This window comes from Terrapene carolina, unplaced genomic scaffold (assembly GCF_002925995.2).
Source record: "Terrapene carolina triunguis isolate 2854851 unplaced genomic scaffold, T_m_triunguis-2.0 Scaffold247, whole genome shotgun sequence".
In the NCBI taxonomy this organism is placed as follows: Eukaryota; Metazoa; Chordata; order Testudines; family Emydidae; genus Terrapene; species Terrapene triunguis.
In genome coordinates this window covers 454,188-477,792 of record NW_020664598.1, presented here as the reverse complement: position 1 = coordinate 477,792, position 23,605 = coordinate 454,188, and the positions used below count along the sequence as shown (strand labels likewise).

Genomic DNA, 23,605 nt, shown 5'->3' with positions numbered 1-23,605 from the left:
AAAATTGCTTGAGCCCCAGCACCTCTTTCATTACAAATTAAGCACTGATCCTATATAAGACAAAGCCCCTATCAGCGGGATGGTCCTTTTAAAATCGGGACACCTGGTCTGTCTCTCTGTTGTTGACCAGATTCAGTGGCCTGTGTTGTCACCAGGTGGAAGTCCAGAAGGCGATTGGAATCACGGTGTGCTCAGAGAACAATGTGATTGTAGCTGTGCAGTGAAACCGGGCCAAGACAGCACCCTGCACTGGTAACCTGCTGCTGAGTCCGATTGCCCTGCACCGGCTCGTGGGGCCGGCGGCGGGCTCAGGAAGTGACATCGCCGAGCGGTGCATGCTGGATCGTTCTTCGCACGGCCGGCCCGCACAGCCCGCTCCCGGGCAGGAGAAGAGCGGCGGCGGCGGCGGCATGACAGCCCGGTGCCAGTGAGCGGCGGCCCCGCAGGCTGGAGCCTCCCCGGCGGCGGCAGGTGAGGGCGCGGGCCGGGGGGAGGCGCTGCTCGGCCCGCGCGCGGCAGGTGCGATCGCGGCGCTGCCCGGTCCCGGGGGAGCGCGGGCTGAGCGCTGCCCGCACGTGCCGGGCGCGGGGCCAGCTGCTGCCCGCCGCGGGCTGCTCAGCACCGGGCGGCGGGGAGAGAGACCGGCTCGGCCCAGCGGCCAGGCCTGCAGGGTGCAGGGGCACCAGCCCCCAGCGCCGGGGAGGCTCGTTGCTCTCTCGTGGGCTTGGAACGTGGCTTTCTGCTGTAGCCCGCCCTGCGCCAGCCCCGCGGCGCTTCGCCCCACTGAAATCTCCTGGTTAACGAGCCACCGCGCCGCCTGCGGGGTAAGGAGCAGAACCTGTTCCTTCCTTTCGGGGGGCACCACCGTAAGTTCCCGTGATGGGTCATCCCTGGCTCGTTCTTCATGGCTAGGCACAGAGCGGTTAACGGAGAGGAGGGGGTGGATTGCTGGAGAATGATGGTAGCCTAACTTCAGGCTGGCCACAAGCCATACCCACCCTACTAGACTAGGCAATGCAGAGGACCTGGCCTGTGCAGGGAGCTATTTTGAGATCAAGCTAATAAAATGCAAGCAAATAACTGGGCTGGATGGTCTTCTCCATGTCACTTAGAGCATCTTTCATCGAAGTATCTCAGAGTGCTTCATAGACCAGCCTCACAACAGCCTGTGAGGCAGCTGTGTTGTTATGCCCATTTTACAGATGGGTAAACTGCAGCACAGCTAAATTGAGTGTCCCCCCGCCCCCCATGGTCATGCAGGCCATGAGTCATAGGCAGAGCTAGGCATAGATCTAGTGCGTAATTTTGTAATGAAAGAGGTTTTGGGCTCAAACAATTAGGTGCCAGGGCTCAAGAAATTTTTTTACTTTCATAACTGACGGGGCAAGCCCAGAGGTGCTGGGTCTATGAACTGCCAAGCCTAGAGGCGCCGGTGCTCAGCCGTGATGCAAATTAAGCACTGCATAGATCCACGTTGTCTTTCAGTTCCTTGCTCACACTACTAGCAATACTTAATTGAGGAGTCTGGCCGGTACCTGGTATGGTTTTGTTCCTGCCTAAGAGGGTAACTTTCTGACTAGATGTTAGTCTGATATGTTGTGTGCAAAAAATGGTGTCCTATTTATAACTATGGAAAGGATTGTGATATTAGATCAGCCCAATGACCTTGCTGATCTATTATCCTGTGTCTCTGATAGCGGCCAAATCTAGATGTTTCAGAGGAAGGCTTAAACTCCCCATAATGCCTCTGACTTTGCATTATTATACCACAAAGGAGGAAGCTTGTTTCTGACCTCATACACCTCTCTCTTAAAGTCTGCTTCTCCGCATCTCTCAGGAGCAGAGGAGTGCAAGAAAAAGACATGAGGGACTGAAGGCCACCAGACCTTCTTCCCCCCGTCCGTGGCACCTATGGCCTCTGGTATAGGCTACGCCTGCTAGACTCCAACAGATGATCTCTGCTGAATGCCCCATAGAAACGTGGAATTCACAGGGTTGTTTGTGATGCTTTAATTAATGTCTGTAAATCACTTTGATCTTTCCTGCAGTTACTCTTCGATGTATCCCAATAGATAATCCCTCTGACATGATTAGGAGAGGTAATTTTCTTTTCCCTTTTTCCAGTGTTGGAAGCATGTCACTTTTATAAAAGACTCTGTTGCTGTCAAACACTGAAATTTTCTGTAATTGGATCTCTCCTTCACACCCACCCACACATGGCACCTATCCTCATATCATCTATGTGCTGGACAACAATTACAGGGAGTATGCACATTCCATAAAGGGGCTCTCTCCTCTGTCACATCATGGTCTCATTTCCCCCCTCCCCCTCTACTCTTATGCTCCCATTCTAGTCATTAAAAAGCAGTCCTTAAAAAGGACAGATACCTTTCAAGATTTTTCACAGCCTGCATTGTGACAGAATTATGTCCTACTTGTGTGATGCTTGCTGTTCTGTAATTGATGTGTGGATGACAATCAGATGGCTGGGTTTTTCAGAAAGCTGCTGGGGAAATGAGAGCTAATCCAATTTCCACACCATTACCACCTTGTGTGATAAAGACTGGCTCCCGCAGTGCTTAAAGGGAAGCTCCATGGTTCAACCGTACCACACATGAGCCTTTTAAGGTGCTGCTGATTTCCCTCAAGTGAACACAAGCCACTAAAATTAAATATGCTGGGGCCGGATCCGTAGCTGGCGTAAATCATGGTGGCTCCATTGACTTCAATAGGAGTGATGCCAATTAACACCATGTGATGATCTGCCCCAGAATATTTAATCTATCTAATCTGCATTTTAAGGGACCATTGAGGTCATTGTATTTAATTATTCCATACCTGTGTTACTAATAATATCTTGCGCTGTTCAGATGTAAAGAAGTGAGAATATCTTGTATAGTTTCCACCACTGATGCTGTTTTGTTTTTTACATTTCGTTCAGCTTGGACAAGGCACCTAAATCGATCCATTTCACTAAAGAGGTCTGTGGCTAAAGCAGAGGGCTAGCCAGAGACTTCTGACGATTCCATTCACTGCTTTGCAACAGACTCTCTGTAGACCTGGGGCGAGTGACTTAATTTCTCTGCCCAATTCCTTATATGTGTGTGTATTTTAAATTCAAGTGGGAATAATGATACATCTCTACCTCCTGGGGTTGTTGTGAGAATAAATCCCTAACTGCTTGTGAGGAGCTCAGATACCAAGGTGACACGAATCCTGGAAGATGTAGGTAGATTGCAGATTTTCTTCTCATGCACTAGCCAGATGCTGAGGATTTTGAGTTACCGCAGGAGAATATTTACAGCTTACTGCCCCCCTCTAATTGAATTGAAAATGGTAACCATTCTCAAAGCCAGGCTATTCATACTGGCTTTTTAAACACAATCTAAATTGGGAGATTCAAGCGACCAATTCAGACAAATGGATTTTCTGCTGAACCAACCAGCTGGACAGAGCTGGCAGAGAGTATTAGTGGCAACTGCTTCCCATCTGGAACAACATAGGCCTTTGCTTCCCAACCTTCTCTCTGCCTGAGGTTGTGGCAACAACTCTGCTTCAGCAAAGATTGTTTCAGTAGGAGGTGTGGAATGTGTATTTCAAATTTCTCCCTCTCATATTATCCCTAAGATGGTGAAGACTGAGGCAAGGATTCCAACTTCCAAGGGGAATTTTTTCCTAGAGAAAACACAGAAGAGCATCACCTGAAAATTTCCACCCCAAGACCTGTAAACCAGTGGCCTGGTCTGGGTGGGAAACATGTCCACAGAATTCTAACCGACTTGAAACGCAGGTTAGCTAATGTGATTTTAAAGCCCCTTGGAACTGCAGTGTGAATCATGCTACAGGTGGCCTAAACCATTTTCAGAGCCTGCTGAAGATGGTGGCTCAGTACAAATGGTCCAGATGACCTGGTTTACAATACAGCTCCATAGATTCCAAGGCCGGAAGGGACCATTGTGATCATCTAGTCTGACCTCATGTATAAGACAGGCCATAAAAATTCTCCAAAACAATTCCTAGAGCAGATCTTTTAGAAAAGCATAAGATCTTTCTTGATTTAAGATGACCAGTGGTGAAGAATCCTTCACAACCCTTGTGTAATGGGGTCAGCACCTACCTCTCATGAGCACTCCCCCTGGTTGACTGTGTCCGCGGTCTTTAAACCAATCCCAGCTCTGCCATTAGGCCATACCCCCAGGGCTTCCTCCCTGGAGGCAATGGTTTTGCCGTCTTAGTCTGTTTTGGCCCTAGTCTTCAGTTGGGCCTCTTGAGAGTTCAGTCCCCTTCTGGTGGTTTACTGATATCCAATTGTAGGCCCTTCCCCAGTGGCCTGTGGCGGGAGGGCAGCCTTCACCAATGCCTCACCCTTAGTTCAGGGCTCTTCTAAGCTCAGGACCAGTAGTCAGCCAGGAGCTCTTCCTTGCTTCCCCAGTCCCTATTAGCACTGGGCTGTCCATTGTGCTGCAGTTCCCTCAGCCATCCACACTCCTCCAACTCTAGCAAGGAACTACTCTGTCTCTGGCTGCTCTGTAGCTCCTTTTTATAGAGCCCTCCTGGGCCCTGATTGGCTGCTTCCCCTGCAGCCACTCTAGCCTGCTTCGAGGACCTCTCCACTGCTCCTTACCTGGGACAAGTGTGGCAAGACCCTGAGACCTCTAGCTGGGGGCCTCTGGGCCTAGTCCACCCCGTCTCATCTTGGTAAATTGTTCCAATGGTTAATTACTCTCACTGTTAAAAATTTACACCTTATTTCCAGCCTGAATTTGTCTCACTTCAGCTTCCAGCCATTGGATTGTGTTATACTTTTCTCTGTTAGACAGAAGAGCCTGTTATTAAATATTTCCCCCCCATATAGGTACTTATAGATTGCAATCAAGTCATCCCGTAACCTTCTCTTTCTTAAGCTAAATAGATAGACTCAATCACTATATAAGACATGTTTTCTAATCCTTTAATAATTCTCATGGCTCTTCTCAGAACCCTCTCCAGTTTATCAACATAAAATTGAATTGTGAACGCCAAAACTGGACACCGTATTCCAGCAGCGGTCGCACCAGTGCCAAATATCAGAGGTAATATAACCTCTCCATTTCAAATCAAGATTCCCCAGTTTATGCATCCTGGATCGCATTAACTCTTTTGGCCTCAGCATGATACTGGGAGGTGATGCTCAGTTGATTATCCACCATGATACCCAAATCTTTTTCAGAGTCACTGCTTCCCGGGATAGAGTCCCCCATCATGCAGTTTACCAAGCAATCCAGATTGCTCTGTATCAGTGACCTGTCCTCTTCATTATTTACCACTCCCTCGATTTTTGTGTTATCTGCAAACTTTGTTAGTGATGATTTTATGTAGTCTCGCAGGTCACTTATAAAAATGTTCAATAGCATAGAGCCAAGAACTGATCTCCACAAAACCCTACTAGAAGCACATCTTCTCAGTGATGATTCCCCATTTCAGTTATATTTTGAGACTCATCGATTAGCCAGCTTTTAATCCATTGAATGTTTGCCATGTTAATTTTATATTGTTCTAGTTTTTCTTCAAAATGCCACACAGTATTAAGTCAAAAACTTTATAAAAGTCTAAGTATACTACAGACAATCCAGGAAGTTTTTGGAAAGTGTAGGGGACAATTTCCTGGTGCAAGTGCTGGAGGAACCAACTAGGGGCAGAGCTCTTCTAGACCTGCTGCTCACAAACCAGGAAGAATTAGTAAGGGAAGCAAAAGTGGATGGGAACCTGGGAGGCAGTGACCATGAGATGGTCAAGTTCAGGATCCTGACACAAGGAAGAAAGGAGAGCAGCAGAATACGGACCCTGGACTTCAGAAAAGCAGACTTTGACTCCCTCAGGGAACTGATGGGCAGGATCCCCTGGGAGAATAACATGAGGGGGAAAGGAGTCGAGGAGAGCTGGCTGTATTTTAAAGAATCCTTATTGAGGTTGCAGGAAAAAATCATCCCAATGTGTAGAAAGAATCGTGAATATGGCAGGCGACCAGCTTGGCTTAACAGTAAAATCCTTGCTGATCTTAAACGCAAAAAAGAAGCTTACAAGAAGTGGAAGATTGGACAAATGACCAGGGAGGAGTATAAAAATATTGCTCAGGCATGCAGGAGTGAAATCAGGAAGGCCAAATGGCACTTGGAGTTGCAGCTAGCAAGAGATGTTAAGAGTAACAAGAAGGGTTTCTTCAGGTATGTTAGCAACAAGAAGAAAGTCAAGGAAAGTGTGGGCCCCTTACTGAATGAGGGAGGCAACCTAGTGACAGAGGATGTGGAAAAAGCTAATGTACTCAATAATTTTTTTGCCTCTGTCTTCGCAAACAAGGTCAACTCCCAGACTGCTGCACTGGGCAGCACAGTATGGGGAGAAGGTGACCAGCCCTCTGTGGAGAAAGAAGTGGTTCGGGACTATTTAGAAAACTGGACGAGCATAAGTCCATGGGGCCAGATGCGCTGCATCCGAGGGTGCTAAAGGAGTTGGCGGATGTGATTGCAGACCCATTGGCCATTATCTTTGAAAATTCATGGCGATTGGGGGAGGTCCCAGATGACTGGAAAAAGGCTAATGTAGTGCCCATCTTTAAAAAAGGGAAGAAGGAGGATCCGGGGAACTACAGGCCAGTCAGCCTCACCTCAGTCCCTGGAAAAACCATGGAGCAGGTCCTCAAGGAATCAATTCTGAAGCACTTAGAGGAGAGGAAAGTGATCAGGAACAGTCAGCATGGATTCACCAAGGGCAAGTCATGCCTGACTAACCTAATTGCCTTCTATGAGGAGATAACTGGGTCTGTGGATGAGGGGAAAGCAGTGGATGTGTTATTCCTTGACTTCAGCAAAGCTTTGATACGGTCTCCCACAGCATTCTTGCCGGCAAGTTAGACTCATAGACTCATAGACTTTAAGGTCAGAAGGGACCATTATGATCATCTAGTCTGACCTCCCGCATGATGCAGGCCACAAAAGTTGACCCACCCACTCCTGGAATAATTCTCTCCCTTGACTCAGCTGTTGAAGTCCCCAAATCATGATTTAAAGACTTCAAGTCGCAGAGAATCCTCCAGCAAGCGACCCCTGCCCCATGCTGCAGAGGAAGGCAAAAAACCTCCAGGGCCTCTGCCAATCTACTCTGGAGGAAAATTCCTTCCCGACCCCAAATATGGCGATCAGCAGAACCCCGAGCATGCGGGCAAGAATCTCCAGCCAGACCCACATTGACCATTGATACTAATTACCAGCGATGGCATGTTATTGACTTATTGACTAAAATCATGTTATCCCATCAAACCATGCCCTCCATAAACTTATCAAGCTTAATCTTAAAGCCAGAGAGGTCTTTTGCCCCCACCGTTTCCCTCGGAAGGCTGTTCCAGAACTTCACCCCTCTGACGGTTAGAAACCGTCGTCTAATTTCAAGCCTAAACTTCCCGACGGCCAGTTTATATCCATTTGTTCTCGTGTCCACATTTGTACTAAGCTGAAATAATTCCTCTCCCTCCCTAGTATTTATACCTCTGATATATTTAAAGAGAGCAATCATATCCACCCTCAGCCTCCTTTTGGTTAAGTTAAAGAAGTATGGGCTGGATGAACGGACTATAAGGTGAATAGAAAGCTGGCTAGATCATCGGGCTCAACGGGTAGTGATCAATGGCTCCATGTCTAGTTGGCAGCTGGTTTCAAGCGGAGTGCCCCAAGGGTCGGTCCTGGGGCCGGTTTTGTTCAATATCTTCATGAATGATCTGGAGGATGGCGTGGACTGCACTCTCAGCAAGTTTGCAGATGACACTAAACTGGGAGGAGTGGTAGATACGCTGGAGGGTAGGGATAGGATACAGAGGGACCTAGACAAATTAGAGGATTGGGCCAAAAGAAACCTGATGAGGGTCAACAAGGACAAGTGCAGAGTCCTGCACTTAGGACGGAAGAATCCCATTCACTGTTACAGACTAGGGACCGAATGGCTAGGAAGCAGTCCTGCAGAAAAGGACCTACGGGTTACAGTGGACGAGAAGCTGGATATGAGTCAACAGTATGCCCTTGTTGCCAAGAAGGCTAACAGCATTTTGGGCTGTATAAGTAGGGCATTGCCAGCAGATCGAGGGACGTGATCATTCCCCTCTATTTGACATTGGTGAGGCCTCATGTGGAGTACTGTGTCCAGTTTTGGGCCCCACACTACAAGAAGGATGTGGAAAAATTGAAAAGAGTCCAGCGGAGGGCAACAAAAGTGATTAGGGGGCTGGAGCACACGACTTATGATGAGAGGCTGAGGGTACTGGGATTGTTTAGTCTGCAGAAGAGAAGAATGAGGGGGGATTTGATAGCTGCTTTCAACTACCTGAAAGGGGGTTTCAAAGAGGATGGATCTAGACTGTTCTCAGTAGTACCTGATGACAGAACAAGGAGTAATGGTCTCAAGTTGCAGTGGAGGAGGTTTAGGTTGGATATTAGGAAAAACTTTTTCACTAGGAGGGTGGTGAAGCGCTGGAATGGATTACCTAGGGAGGTGGTGGAATCTCCTTCCTTAGAGGTTTTTAAGGTCAGGCTTGACAAAGCCCTGGCTGGGATGATTTAGTTGGGAATTGGTCCTGCTTTGAGCAGGGGGTTGGACTAGATGACCTCCTGAGGTCCCTTCCAACCCTGATATTCTATGATTCTATATCAACACTATTTTAATCTTTATCAACCAAATTTGTAATCTCATCAAAAAAGATATCAAGTTAGTTTGACAGGATCTATTTTCCATAAACCTGTGTTGATTGTCATTAATAATATTGCCCTCCTTTAATTCTTTGAGTCCTGAATCAGCTGCTCCATTATCTTGCCTGGATCGATGTCAGAAAGACAGACCTATAATTACTTCAGTCATCCTGTTTACCCTTTTAAAATATTGGCACATTAGCTTTCTTCCAGTCTTCTGGAACTTCCCCAGTATTCCTAGGCTTAATGGAAAAATCAACATTAACAGTCCAGTGAGGTCCGCAACCAGTTCTTTTACATCCAACAGTTTTAAGTTATCCAGACCTGCTGATATAAAAACGTTTAACTTTAGTAACTGCTGTTTAACATCCTCCTGAGATACTAGTGGAAAGGAAATAGTGTTATCATCACCATGATCTGCTTTTTCCCCAAATACAGAACAGAAATATTTATTGAAGACTTCTGCCTTTTCTGCAGTGTTATTGATAATGCTACCAATTCCATCTAGTAATGGACAAATAGCATTATTAGGATTCTTTTTGTTCCTAATATATTTTTAAAACTCCTTATTGTCCTCAACTCTACATAGAGTTCTCCTTGTGTCCCTTTGCTTTCCTTATCAATTTTCTACAATTCCTAGCTTATGATTTATATTAATTATTATGCAACTTCCTTTTTCTTCCATTTGTTATCTATTTTTTTTTATAGCTGCTTTCACTTCCCCTCTAAACCAGGTCGATTTTTTTTTTTAACTCATACGGCCTTCCTCCTCAATTGTGGCTTTTTGGGCATCTAGTAAAGTATTCTTAAACAATTCCCAATTATCATTCAAATTTTTCTGATTAAATTCTTCCTCTCAGCTGATTTGGTTCATAACAAAGTTTTCAGCTTTGTGAAATTGGCCACTTTTAATATTGATTTAGTGAACCAATTTTAGAACCTGTTAGAATTTTGGGGGGTAAATTCCCCAGCATAGAACAGACGTGTGTGTGTGCACGTCAGTCAGACAGATTTAACGGGATTTATTTGGCTGGAAACGCAAATGCAAAGACTTAAGCCATCTAACATATGGGACTAGTGTTCTTTAAACAACAGCTCTTTATGTGGTAGTGTTAAAGGTCAGAAGTCCATTGGGAGCATTCAGGAGCAAGAAGACCTGCTGGCAGATGGCAGCATTGCTCACCCTCTTGTTAAGGGCAGTGAGCAGCTCCAGCTTTCGTCAGCTTCTCTGACACTATGAAATGTAACCATGTCTCAGCGCAGTTGTTGGCAGGCTTGTTAGCCAACCTGGGGCTGAATGCATGTAGACAAGTCAGCCTTGGGTCAGTGAATGTGATGGCCGACAGCCATGTTCAGACACAGTTACCTTTTGCACTGGAGACCTGCCCAAATGCTCTGACTCCTCTGAGGCTCTCATGTCATTTTGTTTCTCTGGGCAGGCGAAATGAGGGTCTCTGCTACAGGATGAGCAGGACTTCAACCTACTTGAGCAAGTAACCTCCCCCGTTGTCAGTGCTGCTCCCTAGTCCTGGCTGATTCACTTATCTGAACCAGGAGGGTCTAGTCTGGGTGGATCTGTGCTCTTTGTAGTCTCATCTTCACAGGAGAATTGAACCTGACAGGGCCGGCTCCAGGCACCAGCCCACCAAGCTTGTGCTTGGGGCGGCACCTGGAGGGGGGCGGCGCGGCACTCCAGCCACTGGGGAGAGCGGGGCCAGGGGCGGGCTCGCCCCCCCCGCCGGGGCCCGCCGCCCCCCCCCCCCGCCCCCCCCCCCCCCCCCCCACAGGGGGGGGGGCGTGGCCGGAGGCTTTTTTGCCTGGGGTGGCAAAAAAGCCAGAGCCGGCCCTGGAACCTGAGCAGGTGGGATCACAGCAGTGTGAGCTGTAACTGTGCAATGTGTCCCACTAGCCTCCTATTTCACTGGATCAGTGTGATGAGGCTGGGCAATTTGGCCTCTGGCTCCCTGCTTCTCTTCCCCCCTTGTTTCTCCCCTCAGGTAGCTGATGAGTTGCTCCCAGTCCCCATCAACTCCTCTGTTACCTATGTCTGCATCTGCTTACATCTCTCCGTGGCAGTGCTGCCCGTCTGTTAGTTCAGCACTGATGGCTCTCCACGGCCCCAGAGGGGGCTGCTGCACACTCTATTTCCCTGTCCTCCCTTCAGCCAGCCAGTGTCTCTTCATACTGTGCCCCACTTAAAAGGACTCTGTGGTTTTGGAGACCCTTGTGAGGAAACAGTCACCACAGATTCTGCCCAAGACTTCTCAGCAGCAGGAGAAGGAGGGCCCAGCCAAGCCACCTTGGGCAGCAGAACAAAGCAGTTACAGGCAGGAATTCTTCCCATCCCCTTTCCAGAGAGCTGCTGGCAGCCTGGTCATTCACTGTACAGTCTGGGCTGGAAGCTCCCAATGGACTGACTAGCTGACTCCAGCTGCCACAGACCTTTCCACCCGGATCCCTCTGACATCTCAGCTATGGTCAGTCTGCTCCTTATGGTTGTAGCATCACATGGGAGCAGACAAGGATGTTGGCTAAGGACACACACACAGAGTCGCACACAAACAGGTGTCTGGATCCCAAGTGACAGCTGATGATCTTTCAGTCCACAGGCTGTTCCTTTTCCTTCGATCCAAAACCCTTAAGGAGAATCACAGAGATTGAGCAGCTGCCTTTGGCTTGGTGGAATTTGCGTCTACTTATCCCAGCTCTGCTTTGGCCCTCACTCTCCTTTGCAGGAGGCTCTGCAAACGCTCTGTTTGAGCCCATAGCTTTGATCTCCACTGTAAATTTTTCACAAGGACTTTGTTGTGCATTGTGCAGTATTGTGCCTAAAGCAGTGCATCTACTTTTCACTGGGACCAGAACATTTCTCCTTCCAGCCTTTGCTCAGCTCCTGAATTGGAGAGGGCCCATGACGTTCTCCGGATTTGAAAAAAGCACCTTACATTTTATAATACTGGATGTGATCACTTTGATACTTTAGCTCCTGCAAGTGCTGCCTTTGGCCATATAGGTCTCAGAAACATAGCAAAAAGCATGCATTTGATTGCAGCCTTCAGTTTGTCTGCTCTGTAACTCTCCCTCATGCTGCGCTCAGCGTCTCTGAACCTGGTAGTCTGGCGTGGTGGGACTCTGACTCCTATGGGAGAGAGGTTTACCCGATGATGTTCTGGGATTTGCAGCTACCAGTGCGGATCCCCTGTTTCAGTTGGACAAATTACCTATTCAGAAAGAATTGACTTGCAGTGTTTGTTACATTGCAATAAAAAGTTTAGTCCTGTCAACTGTCAGCCTTTGTCCCTGGAAGGAGTGGCCTGGAGGGGGGTGGTTTGGGTGGCTCTGCTGCTCTCCATAAGTAATGTTCTTTTCCCTTGGAGAAGCAGAATAGACTCTTGAGAATGCTCTCAATCCCAGCACCTGAATAACCAGGGACTGTTTTTCTTTGTAGGCCTTATCTATCCTGATATGTGCCAAGAAATCTGTGCCTGGAGAGAAGGCACATGTTGACTTATATGTGGACCTCTCTGACCCTCCTTGACGTCTCTCTCATCCCCTACTTGAGGGATTACTGTAAATCTAGCACTCCAGGCAGGACCACTTCTACCTGATATGGTGGCGTTCTCTTTTCTTGTTCAGGGACTGGATCCCCCACGCAGAGCGATTTCTGTTATGCAGCTCCTACATTGCCTGTCTTTATTTACCACATACACTAGTGCAGTGGTTCTTAACCGGGAGTCCTGGGTCCGCAGGCTGTTTTCAGGGGGGCGGCGGGGGCCACGGCTGAAGTCTGGAGCCTTGGTGCCCCCCATGGGGCTAAAGCTGGGAGCCACAGGGAGGAAGCCGGGAGCCATGAGCTCCAGAGTCCTCCACGGGACTGAAGCCAGGAGCTGCAGGGTCTTAAACCAAGCCCTGGTGCCCCCTGCGGGGCTGAAGCCGGGAGCCGTGGCACTCCCTGTAGGGCTGAAGCCAGAAGACCATGGGCAGATTTGGGGGGAGGAGGGGCCTCGGGGGGGGGGGGGGTTTCCCCCCCCCCCCCACCCCCGGGCCCTTTCCCAAGGGAGGCAGTCCCGAGGGCAGCCCCCCCCCCCCCCCCCCCCCCCCACACACACATACACATACACACTTCCTTCTCTCCTGCAGTCCCCCTAGACCCTGCCCCCTGGCCAGGTTGGAGGCTGGAGCTGGGTAGTGCGGGGCTGTGGCTGGTGCCATGGAGCGGGAAACTGCGGCATTCCCTGTCTCCTGCTGCTGCTGGTCACCAGAGTTGTGGCTGCTCCCCAGCTCCCAGCCCCCTTTGACTTCTCGGGCAGCTGGTAAGACCCGCCCAGGCGGGGGGCCAGCAGAGCCCTCGGTGAGCAGCGACTGCAACAAGGTGTGCCCGCCCCAGCACACAGCTCCAGATACTCCTCTCCCTGCACCCTGAGCTACATGCCTCACTGCACACAGCTCCTAGCTACCCCCTGCCTGCACACAGCTCCTAGCTACCCCCTGAGCAACCCCCTGCCTGCACACAGCTCCTAGCTACCCCCTGAGCTACCCCCTGCCTGCACACAGCTCCTAGCTACCCCGAGCTACCCCTGCCGGCACACAGCTCCTAGTTTAGTGGTCCCCAATCTTTTTTGTCTGGCGGGCGCCAGACGACGAGCCATGGAGGACTGTGGCGGTGGACGAGCATCCGCCAAAATGCCGTCGACAAGCGGCAACGTCAATAGGCATCGGCGGCATTTCGGCGGTGATCCCTCTGGATGATGCTGCTTGTCGGCGGCATTTTGGCAGATGCTCGTCTGCCGGCCAGTACGCGGGCGCACTTAGACGCCCCGGCGGGCGCCATGGTGCCCGCAGGCACCGTGTTGGGGACCCCTGTCCTAGCTACTCCCTGAGCAACCCCCTGCCGGCACACAGCTCCTAGCTACTCCCTGAGCAACCCCCTGCCGGCACACAGCTCCTAGCTACCCCTCTCCGTGCATCTTGAGCTACATGCCTCACTGCACACAGTTCCTAGGCCCTAGCTATCCCTCTCCCTGCACCCTGAGCAGTTTTCAAACTTTTTGAGCTGAGTCCCCCCCCTTTGAATTATAATTGTTGGTTGTGCCTCCCTACCCTGCTCAGGCGATTAAATGCGGGGGATCCTAACAGGACTGCATAGATAATACCCCCAAGGAGCTAATGCCGAGGCAGGAACGGGAGTGACACCCTGCAATGAAACATAGAACTGTTTGGGCTAGAAGTTCGGAGGAAGTTCTTAAGAAAGTGGCTTTAGGCAGTAGCATAGAACACCGTTGCTAAAGGCAAGTTTGAAGAGTAGGTCAAACGGAGTTCAGACTTCATTGAGAATAACTGGATTTGGTGAACGGGGTCAGAGCCCTGTCCCATATAGTCTGATATCCCTGTCTCTTGTGCTGGGCAGTCTTAGGTTCCTGATGGATCTTGACCACCATCCTGCTTCTGCCAGTGACTATTGGATGAAACGTAAGAGGAAATGGCAGCCCTGCCTCCCCCTATTAATGCACCTGTTGTGCAGTGGGGAGAAGACAGGGAAATGGATATAAGACTGATGAGAAAGACGCCTCTTCAACAAGAACCACTGTCATCTGTCCAGGGGATGCTATTTGGCTCTGGATGTCAGAGGGTTGTGTGGCACGTGGCGCTGGGATGTGTGGGGAGGTTTGTACATCTTATCCAGCTCATGAAGTCTTTGTTGTTGTTTTTTCTGATCCAGGACTTCAGACATGGATTTGTTCCGGGTCTGCACCTTTCTCGTCACGCTGATGTTGTCCAGGGGCAGCTCTTCAGACACAGAGAAACAGAGTATAGACTCTGGGTTGGAAATCTGTATCCTTCTCTCCAGGCCTGCGCTTGGGCTGTGAGTGAGGGCGGGCGAGGGGAGGACTGCAAGAGCAGTTGACAGATATTAGAAGGATTAAGCACCGAAGAGGGAAAGGAGTTATTGAGGGGGCCTCAGGGTTAGAATTACGGATAATGTGAACTAAGGAAAATGCAGACTGAATATTGGGAACTATTTCCTCACTGTGAGATCTAACACACTGGGGAACAGTCCCCAGGGGCAATGGTGGGAACCGCATTAACTGAATCAGGTAGAGCTGGGCTGAGAAGAGGAATTGCAAAGACCAAGCCTGTGTTAGCCAAGCGATAGGTGATGAACTAGATGACCCTGACTCTGATTTCGGGATAGCATCAGAACTGCTGAGCTGGCACATCTTTGCTCTTCTGTAGGGAGGATTTATCTAGGCTCAGTAGTTTGCTTATATAAGACCCATTTCGCTTCATTCTTTTATCCTTGGTTAGCATAGAGGCAGATTCTCAGCTTGGCGCAGAGTAGGTACAGACTGGACAAGAGTTTCAGCCACAGTGTGGTGACCTGTCCTGTGCTCCCAGGGAGAAAAGCACAGTGACCCATAATACACTTTCTCTCCCCGCTTCCAAATACTCTCAGTGAGATTCTTGCAGGAATTGTCAGGGTTTGTCCTGTCTTAGTCCATATGAATTCTCCAAAAATAATCCCAAATCTCCCACAGGCCTGGGATCAAAGCCAAAAGGTCCTATTCCTTCCAGGTCTTAGAGATCAGCCAGGCAATTCTCTTACCAATCAGCACACACCACCCAGTCGCTATTGATTACTTCTTCATCAGGTAAAGTGACTGAACTTTTCAGCCAGATCGTGCACTGGTGTAGCTTGGTGCTGCTCCATTGACTTCCCTGGAGCTATGCTAGCATACACCAGCTGAGGACCTCGACCTTACTTCTCTCTTCTTAGCTTGGGGGAATCACACTGGAGTGTGACAATCTGGAGTGCTGTCCTTTAAGTGAACCCTCAAGGAACCAGTCAAAATAATTGCCTAGTTGAAGTGACTTTTAGCTTAAAACTTTAACCAAATTACACTATGAATGCATGGGGCTATCTCACCATGATTGCCTGACACTGTTGCTATTGGTGAGGGGCTGCTTTGTCCATAATTTCACTCGGCCTGGTCTATGTCTCTTCTGTGTTTATCATTCTTACTGGGCATCAGCAGCTGACATGGATCCTTCCTGTCTGTGCCAGCCTCCCCTGGTGAAGGGTTAATCAAATTGGCATTGCAGGATGCTCAAAGCCCCTGGTGTATTGCAGGAGAGGTTGGGAATTAACGAGAGTTCAGAGTGGCTGTTCTGGGACTGCCAGTCATGTCAGTGGGTTGTAAATGTTAAGCTCGATATAAGTGCTTAATATTTATTAAATGCCCCAAGGGGGTTGTTGGCAGATGTCTGTGTTGCAGGGTTGTTAAAAGCCTGCTCCTGTTTCCCATCTCTGAACTGCTGGAGCGGATAGGCTCAGTCACTTACACCCTGCCCTCAGACACCGTGGAGGCCCCATAAGTGATTGGTTGTACTGGCCTGGGCGGTCTCTCTTCTGGAGCACCGCATGGGTCAGTGCATCTCAGCTGGAAATCGTTGAGTTTGGAGTTGTGGGAGGGAAAAACTGTTACAAGCCCGTAAAATGAGATCGTGGGGCCGAGCCCAGCTCTGGGAAAGAGGGAAGTGGCCTGTCTGTGGGAGACTATGGGCGTGTGTGTGTGTGTGTGTGTATTTTGTAACGGTGTATCTACACTACCTTTGGAAGTGAGCCTCCCATCTCAGGTCCACAAATGTGTGCTGGCAGGGCTCGTGCTAGTGCACTAAAAATAGCTGTGTAGATGCTGCAGTGATGTTGCAGCTCAGGCTCTCGAGCATAGGAGGGCGGGGAGGTTCTGCACAGCTATTTTGAGCACAATAACGCGAGCACCGCCAACACTACTGTGTGCTCCCGGGCTGGGAGACTCGATCCCAGATGCAATGTAGACGTAACCTCAGAGGCCTCAGTGTTGGACTCTGCGATGCTGTCAGGAGGCAGGGCCTGGTCCAGCAGTGAAGTCTGGGCAGTGGGCGCGATCCTTGACAGAGCTGCAGATAAGAAGCTGTTTGAGGTGAAGCGCAAGGACCAGATGAACGCGCTGAAGAACCTGATTGAGCTCAACGACGTGAACCAACAATATAAAATCATCGACATCATGCTCAAGGGACTCTTCAAAGTGAGTGTCACCCACTAACTGCCGCCCCCATCCCTCCTCCGGGGCTTTGGGTGCTGCTGGGTGCTCTTTGGGAGCCCAGCCCTCCCACCAATGTCTGAGCAGGGAGGGCTCAGTACAACTTACCCTTATCCCATGTTCCTGAGGGCGTGTCCCAGCCCAGAGCACCACAATGGGAATGTGACAACGGGGGGGAGGGGAGAAGAAGGGGGTTGATAAGAGTGAGCAGTGGGGTTGGGAACTGGACCAAGGTCACTATGGGCGTGAGAGGGCGGGGCTATGTTTTAAAACAGGGTGGGAAAGTCGGGGCAGACTGCACCACCAAGCTGCCACAGCAGCAAAAAGGAGGAGGGGGAGTGAGAGGAGCCTGGAGCTGGCAGGACGCCTGGGGCAGGCAGGAGAAACATCAGATCTGGGAGGCAGATGGATTCACTGAGTTCACTTTCTGAATGTTCAGGTGCTGGAGGACTCCCGGGCGGTCCTCATAGCCGCAGATGTGCCTCCAGATGGGCCCTTCCCTCAGGACGAGAAGCTAAAGGATGGTAGGACTTCCTCTCCTTTTAATCCCAGTTTCCGCTTCCAGTGCTCTTTCATACTTCTCTCTCCCTCTCATTTGCCATTTCAAATGGGCTCAGTGCAGGGGTAACGGGGGAAATTCGATGGCCTGTGTTGTCCAGGAAGTCTGACTAGATGATCTAATGGTCCCTGCTGGCCTTAAAAATCTATGAAACCATTACCGCCTCCCTGGTCAGTCCACGCTGGGAACCCTTTCTCATCCACTTGGCTCTTTGTCCTGCTTCCTGGATCATTGTTGCCAGCATCTAGAAGATCCTGGGATGGGAGTGGAGCCAGGGGACTCTGCCAGTGATCTGTGAAGCAGAACAGAATCTGGCTGTTTCTTCTGCATGGCTGATGAAAAGTAAGCACTTGGCATTCTGTCCAGTGTGCTGAACAGGGAGGACACTGGAGACCAAAAAAATTGATTGGGCCACCTCGTCTGGTATCCTGTCTTCAGCAGTGTTCAATGCTGAATGCTTCAGAGGGAGGTGTAAAACCTCCCATAATGCATCTCTTTGTGCAATGCTATACAGAATGTGAAGGACGAAATTTCTTCCTGACCCCAGCTAATGATTAGTTTATGACCTGAAGCATGAGGATTGAGAGCCCATACATTGTAGGGGAACACAAGAACCTCTGTCAATTACCCTCTTTTTAAGCAGTTGCTGGCCAGTAATGGTTTCAGAAGAGAAAATCACTCCAAGGATGGAGGTTGGGGAGAGTTGTATTTTACCCTGTCCACAGCCTATGGGCCAGTATCTATGATGGCTGGAAGGTTGATTTATGAGGGAAACAAAGACCATCAGTAAAAAGCAACAGAGGGTCCTGTGGCACCTTTAAGACTAACAGAGGTATTGGAGCATAAGCTTTCGTGGGTGAATGCCCACTTCATCAGACGCAAGACCATCAGACAACTCCCACCCAGAGAGAGATGCACAGATTGGTATCTGAGGGATGAATTCAGCCCTGTGGGATGACTGAATTGTCTTTGAGAATTTGGCTAAATGATGGCAGGGGGGAGGGAGGAGGCTATGCAAACCTTCTAAAGTACCTGTAGGCTGTAAACGGCAAGCAGAGAGGGAAGGTGAACCAAGGAGGTTTATAACTGACTTAAAAGCAAGAAATGGACCAAGGGAAAAGTTGGGCTGAGTATAAAAACCCACTTCCTAACACCTAGGTCTATTATACAGGAGAGCAGTCTCCCAAGGGGAATGAGTGCTGGAGGCCACATCATCTGAGTTATTTAAAACTAGACTAGACGCGGCCCCTCAAGTTGGTAGTGTATGGAATAATCCTGCATTGGCCAGGTCTGAGGAGGGTGGGGCTCTTCCATTCCTCATCTTTGTCAGTAGGAAAGCGCAGTCTTCTGCTGTGTTTATTAGCGCTCTGCTGAACCAGACCCAGCCAGGGGTGCCCGCTCGTTGGGACGTCTGCTGACTGGAGCAGACGTAGACAATTAGAAACCTCCAGTCACCCAGGGCTTGCTGTGTTTGAGGGCACATCCTGCATGTCACCACTTAAACTGGGACTGTTATGCAGTCCTTTTGGCAGCTTGAGAGGAGGGCTTTCCCCCTGGCCTGGCCACGCAAGTAGGGGCCACACCGAGAGTTTCTTGGCTGGAAGGCGATCTCTGCTGGCTTACATGCAGAAGGAAGTGGACATGTGCATGTGCAACAAGACCCTCTGTTGACTGTCCCTGTGACTCCGCCCCTAGCCTATTCCCACGTGGTGGAGAACACGGCTTTCTTTGGAGACGTGGTTCTGCGTTTCCCCAAAATCGTCCACCATTACTTTGACCGCAACTCCAACTGGAACAACCTGGTCCGCTGGGGCATCAGCTTCTGCAACCAGACAGGCGTGTTCGATCAGGGACCTCACTCCCAAGTGCTCGGACTGGTAAGGCTCTGCGCTTATCATCCTGACTCCCGGCATGGCCGGCCCCCCTGGAGGCAGGGGACAGGCCGAAGGGAGGGGGGGATGACTGCGGTTATTGGACTGGAGAAATGGGGAGAGAAGGGAACTGAGAGAAGAGAGTTGAGAGGGGGAGAGATGGGGCTGGAGGAGAGGGAGGAATAAGAGAGGTGGGGCAGGGCATGGAGCAGTAGGGTGAGAGATGCTCTCCAGCACTGACTTTCTTTTGATCCACAGATGGCTCAGGAGCTGGGAATTAGTGAGAAATCTCCGGATTACCAGAATCCCTTTAAAACCGACCATTCTGAGGTAAAATGGCAAAACCACAAGTCAATCCCTGTGCACGTTTCCTCCTCCACCTTTATCCCCTGCTGTCAGGGTTCCCTCCTCACTCTGAACTCTGGGGTACAGATGTGGGGACCTGCATGAAAGACCCCCTAAGTTTATATTCCACCAGCTTAGGTTAAAAACTTCCCCAAGGCACAAATTCCTTTCCTTGTCCTTGGACGGTATTGCTGCCACCACCAAGTGATTTAAACAACCATTCAGGGAGGGGCCACTTGGAGCCCTATCCCCCCCCAAAATATCCCCCCAAGCCCCTTCACTCCCTTTCCTGGGGAGGCTTGAGAATAATATACCAACCAATAGGTCAACAAAGTGAGCACAGGCCAAATCCCTGGTTTTTAGGACACTGAAAATCAATCAGGTTCTTAAAAGAAGAATTTTATTTAAAAAAAAAAAAAAAAAGTAAAAGAATCACACCTTCAAGATCAGGATGGAAGATAACTTTACAGTGTAAATAAAAAGATTTAAAACACAGAGGATTCCCCTCTGACTCTGCTTCCCAGTTACAAAACAGGAATAAAATTACCTCTTAGCATAGGGAAAATTCATGAGCTAAAACAAAAGATAATCTAACGCATTTCCTTTCTATTACAATTTCTGTAATTTTAGATGTATCAGTTCAGGATCTTTTTAGGAGCTGGGTAACCTGCTTGGTCTCTCTCTTTGTCCCGAGAGCGAACAAAACAAAACAAAAAGAGCACAAACAAAACTTCCACTCCCCCCCCCCCCCATTTGAAAGTATCTTCTTTCCCGATTGGTCCTTCTGGTCAGGTGCCAACTAGGTTAATTGAACTGATTAACCCCTTACAGGTAAGTGATTCTGTACCTCTGGCTAGGAGGGATTCGATGTTACTGCATACATAAAGGTTGTTACCCTTCCCTTTATATTTATGACACCTGCACTGAAGGCAGCTGGTTTGGGAATGGAAAGGCCAAACGTTCGGGGCTGTTGACGCCTGGGGTGGAGGAGGGGGAGGATTCTAAGTTCACACCAAGCCATTTGTGTTGTCCATGATGGCGGCACCATTTGGTGAGCAGTCTGATCATTCCCTTCCCTTCCCCTCCCCCCTCGACTCATGGAGCAGTGCCGGCAACCTCTCCCTACAGGGTCTCAATGCTCCAGCGAGTGAATTCCTTTTGCTGCTCAATGCGTGAGATGCACGGGAGTGCGGGAAAGGCAGGTCCATGCACTCTGCTGTTTATCTCCCCCTTTGCCCTCGAAGGGCCCACGTCGGGGCTTGTCTGTCCTGTTGGACACAGCTCTTCCTGGAGCCTGATGATGTGTCCAGATTGACTGCCGAGTCCTGGTCTTTCAATACAATCCCCCTGTGGGAAAGCTCTCCGTAGCTATTGGCACACAGCGGGTCTGGCAGAGAATGATCACGTGGCAGCGAGGCAAGGAGCCATCCCTGCTACCAACGGGCCCTGCTGCCCTCACAAACCCATCTCTCTCTCTTCTCTCTGATAGTCTACATTTGGCCCCAGCACGGCCTCAGAGTTGGGGGCCCCTTCTGCAGTCTGTGGCTAGGAGAGTCGGGACTCTGAGCTTATGGGACTGCCTTGGGCAAGTCACTTAATCTCTCTATTTCTGAATGTCCCCATCGATAAGATGGGGGCAGTCGTACCTGCCTCACAGAAGTAATTGGGCCCGATGTGCCTCTTGCTTAGTATCTGATCTAAAGCCCACGGGAGTCATCAGGAATCTGTTCATGGGCTTTGGATCACCTGCTTTCTCCACTGATGTCAGTAAGGCTACAACTGGCAGAAGGGAGTGGAGACTCTCCCCCCTTTACGGACTAAGAGATTTAATTAATGAACATTGTCAGGCTTCCCGAGACCGCTAAGGCACTGGGATTGCTTTTCCTGTCTGCACCCGTGCGGAGCTGAGCTCCTCCTTGCGCTCTCAGTTTTTCCCCAGTGCAGACACGTTCCAGAAGGCCCTGCGAGAGGAGGAGAAACGGAGAAAGAAAGAAGAGAAACGGAAGGAGATCCGCAAGGGGCCCCGCATCTCGCGCTCGCAGTCAGAGTTATAGCGCTGGCACCGGCCTCGTCGCTGAGACCCCTGCTGGCGGGAGATGCCGCGCCTGGAAGCAGAGTGTCCTACTCCCTCAGCAGCCTCAGGAGAAGGCTGGGCGGGTCACCTTTAATTTGTTTAATAGTTTTTGTTTTCCTTTTTTCTGTGGTGTATCGGACAAGGACTGGATTGAATCCTGAGAAGGGACTGGACGCAGCTCCTGGATACAGCCCCCCGTGGGGAAGCTCTCCATAGTCATTGGCATACAGAGGGTCCAGCAGAGAACATCCATTGGGTGCATGCACTGTAGGGCTTTGCTGATATTAACAATGAGACTGCATGGAGGCAGGGAGGGATTAGAGTGGTACCTGCCCCCCTGGAACCACAATGCAGGATACAGGGCATAGTTATACTGGGCAGGTCTATGTTGCAAGCTGCATAGTTATACCGGTCAGAGGGAAAGCATGGTAGGGTGTGTGGTTAGACCAGATACCCACAGGTCTTGGGAACCTTCAGTTACTGGAGAAATACAATGTATCATGTATTAAACATGCTCCCTTCCCCCTGGAAATGGGGGGTAGACGGTGTAACTCAGCGGCTCCAACAGTGATGGCACTTTTGTATGGTTCAATTAGCCAGCTAGTCCCTCCCCTGCCACTTATACCAAATCCTGCATTATTGGAACCTCCATCCACCAATCAGATCTCTCCTTTCTAATGGCTGTTTTATTAAAGAAACATAATTTTAAATCTAAATAGACCATTGGCTGATTTGGATTTGAGAGAGCCAACGGGGTGAACCCCCACCCATGTAGTGGGAGGCAGCCCGCTTTCCCAGGGCTGCAGGGGGAAAGGTTGTGTCTGTTTGGGTTTTTTTGAGGGGGTGTGTGTGTGTGTGTGAAGGAGAGGGGGACTGCTGTGCTTGCAAGGACAGGCTGAGCGGGCTCCAGAGAGTGTAACGTCACCATAAGACCTCCCAGCAAAGGATCTGGAGTAAAGACTCAGCCTGAACTCCCCCCCCCCCCCCCACACACACAAAAAAAAGTCTCCTTATGCTGGTGGCTTGCATGAGCTGAACTTGTGGTTTCTGGTCTCGGCTCAGTTCCTGGCAAACAGGTGCCCACATGACAATCACTATGGCCACTGGCACTCAGTGGGAGCCTTGACAAAAAGACCAAGGATTGAATAAGCTATGGAGGCAGAACTCCTCTTCCCCACCTTCCCCCTAGAGAATCCCACTTGCTCCAGATTTGAGGCACGTTGTTGGGGGGATGCGAAGCCCGTGCTGTGGCTAAAGAAGGGACCTCAAACTCCATGGGTCCCAGTTTGGCACTTTCAGTCTCACTAAATTCACCTAGTGCTTTGGGTTGTGGATTTTTTTAATTACCTTTATTTTGCTGTGTTAAAATGTAAAGATACCCACCTCCTAGATCATCGTGGCAGGCTGACCTGCCACTACATAAACAGTGAGAAGAAAGAGATGATGATCATGTGTTCTGTCAAAAATGGATTCTTTCCATTGGACCAAGCAACCGACTGTAGATTTAATTGTCCAATCAGAGTTATTGTGAGTGCACTGTTACTGACCTGCTGCCTTACTGGCTCAGAGCAACAAGCCTTCTCTTTTGCATGTGCAGCTATTCCATACAGACATGTTTTTGTAAGTGTACTAGAAATATGCTGGTTTCTGACTGATGTTCATTTCAACAGTCATCAGTAAGGTAAAGGTTAGTGATCCAGCCTTGGGCTCAGTGCAGCTAACGCTGTAGTCCAGATCCAGAGCTGGTTGCCAGTTAAATGAATTTGATGGATCTCATCCAAGTCCCCAGTGGATGTTTGCACGTGAGCCAAATTGCGTGGAGGCTTTGTATCAAGTGGTACTCACTGCACAGGGGCTCACGACTGGAACAGCCGGGGATGCTGCAAGTTGGGATTGATGGCCGTTGGCAGAGCTGTGCATGAGTAGCTTGTGCAGCATTCGCCTAGCTCCAGCTAGCGCTATCA

General features: G+C 49.7%; 1 protein-coding gene across 1 annotated transcript; it reads left to right on the top strand.

The window, feature by feature from the left end:
- Positions 1 to 344: 344 nt before the first annotated feature.
- CCDC134 (coiled-coil domain containing 134) lies at positions 345 to 22,478 on the top strand. Its single transcript, XM_024200453.3, has 7 exons — positions 345 to 471; positions 14,431 to 14,543; positions 16,656 to 16,777; positions 17,232 to 17,316; positions 19,047 to 19,228; positions 19,481 to 19,552; positions 21,496 to 22,478. The coding sequence occupies exons 2-7, from the start codon at positions 14,441 to 14,443 to the stop codon at positions 21,619 to 21,621; spliced, it is 690 nt and encodes a 229-aa protein (XP_024056221.2). The 5' UTR covers positions 345 to 471; positions 14,431 to 14,440; the 3' UTR covers positions 21,622 to 22,478.
- Positions 22,479 to 23,605: the final 1,127 nt, after the last annotated feature.

Coding starts and splice junctions, on each gene's coding strand:
- CCDC134 (XM_024200453.3), top strand. CDS start 14,441: ATGGATTTGTTCCGGGTCTGCACCTTTCTCGTCACGCTGATGTTGTCC. Junction 14,544..16,655: donor AGACTCTGGGTTGGAAATCT/GTATCCTTCTCT, acceptor ACAGAGCTGCAG/ATAAGAAGCTGTTTGAGGTG. Junction 17,317..19,046: donor GGACGAGAAGCTAAAGGATG/GTAGGACTTCCT, acceptor CTCCGCCCCTAG/CCTATTCCCACGTGGTGGAG.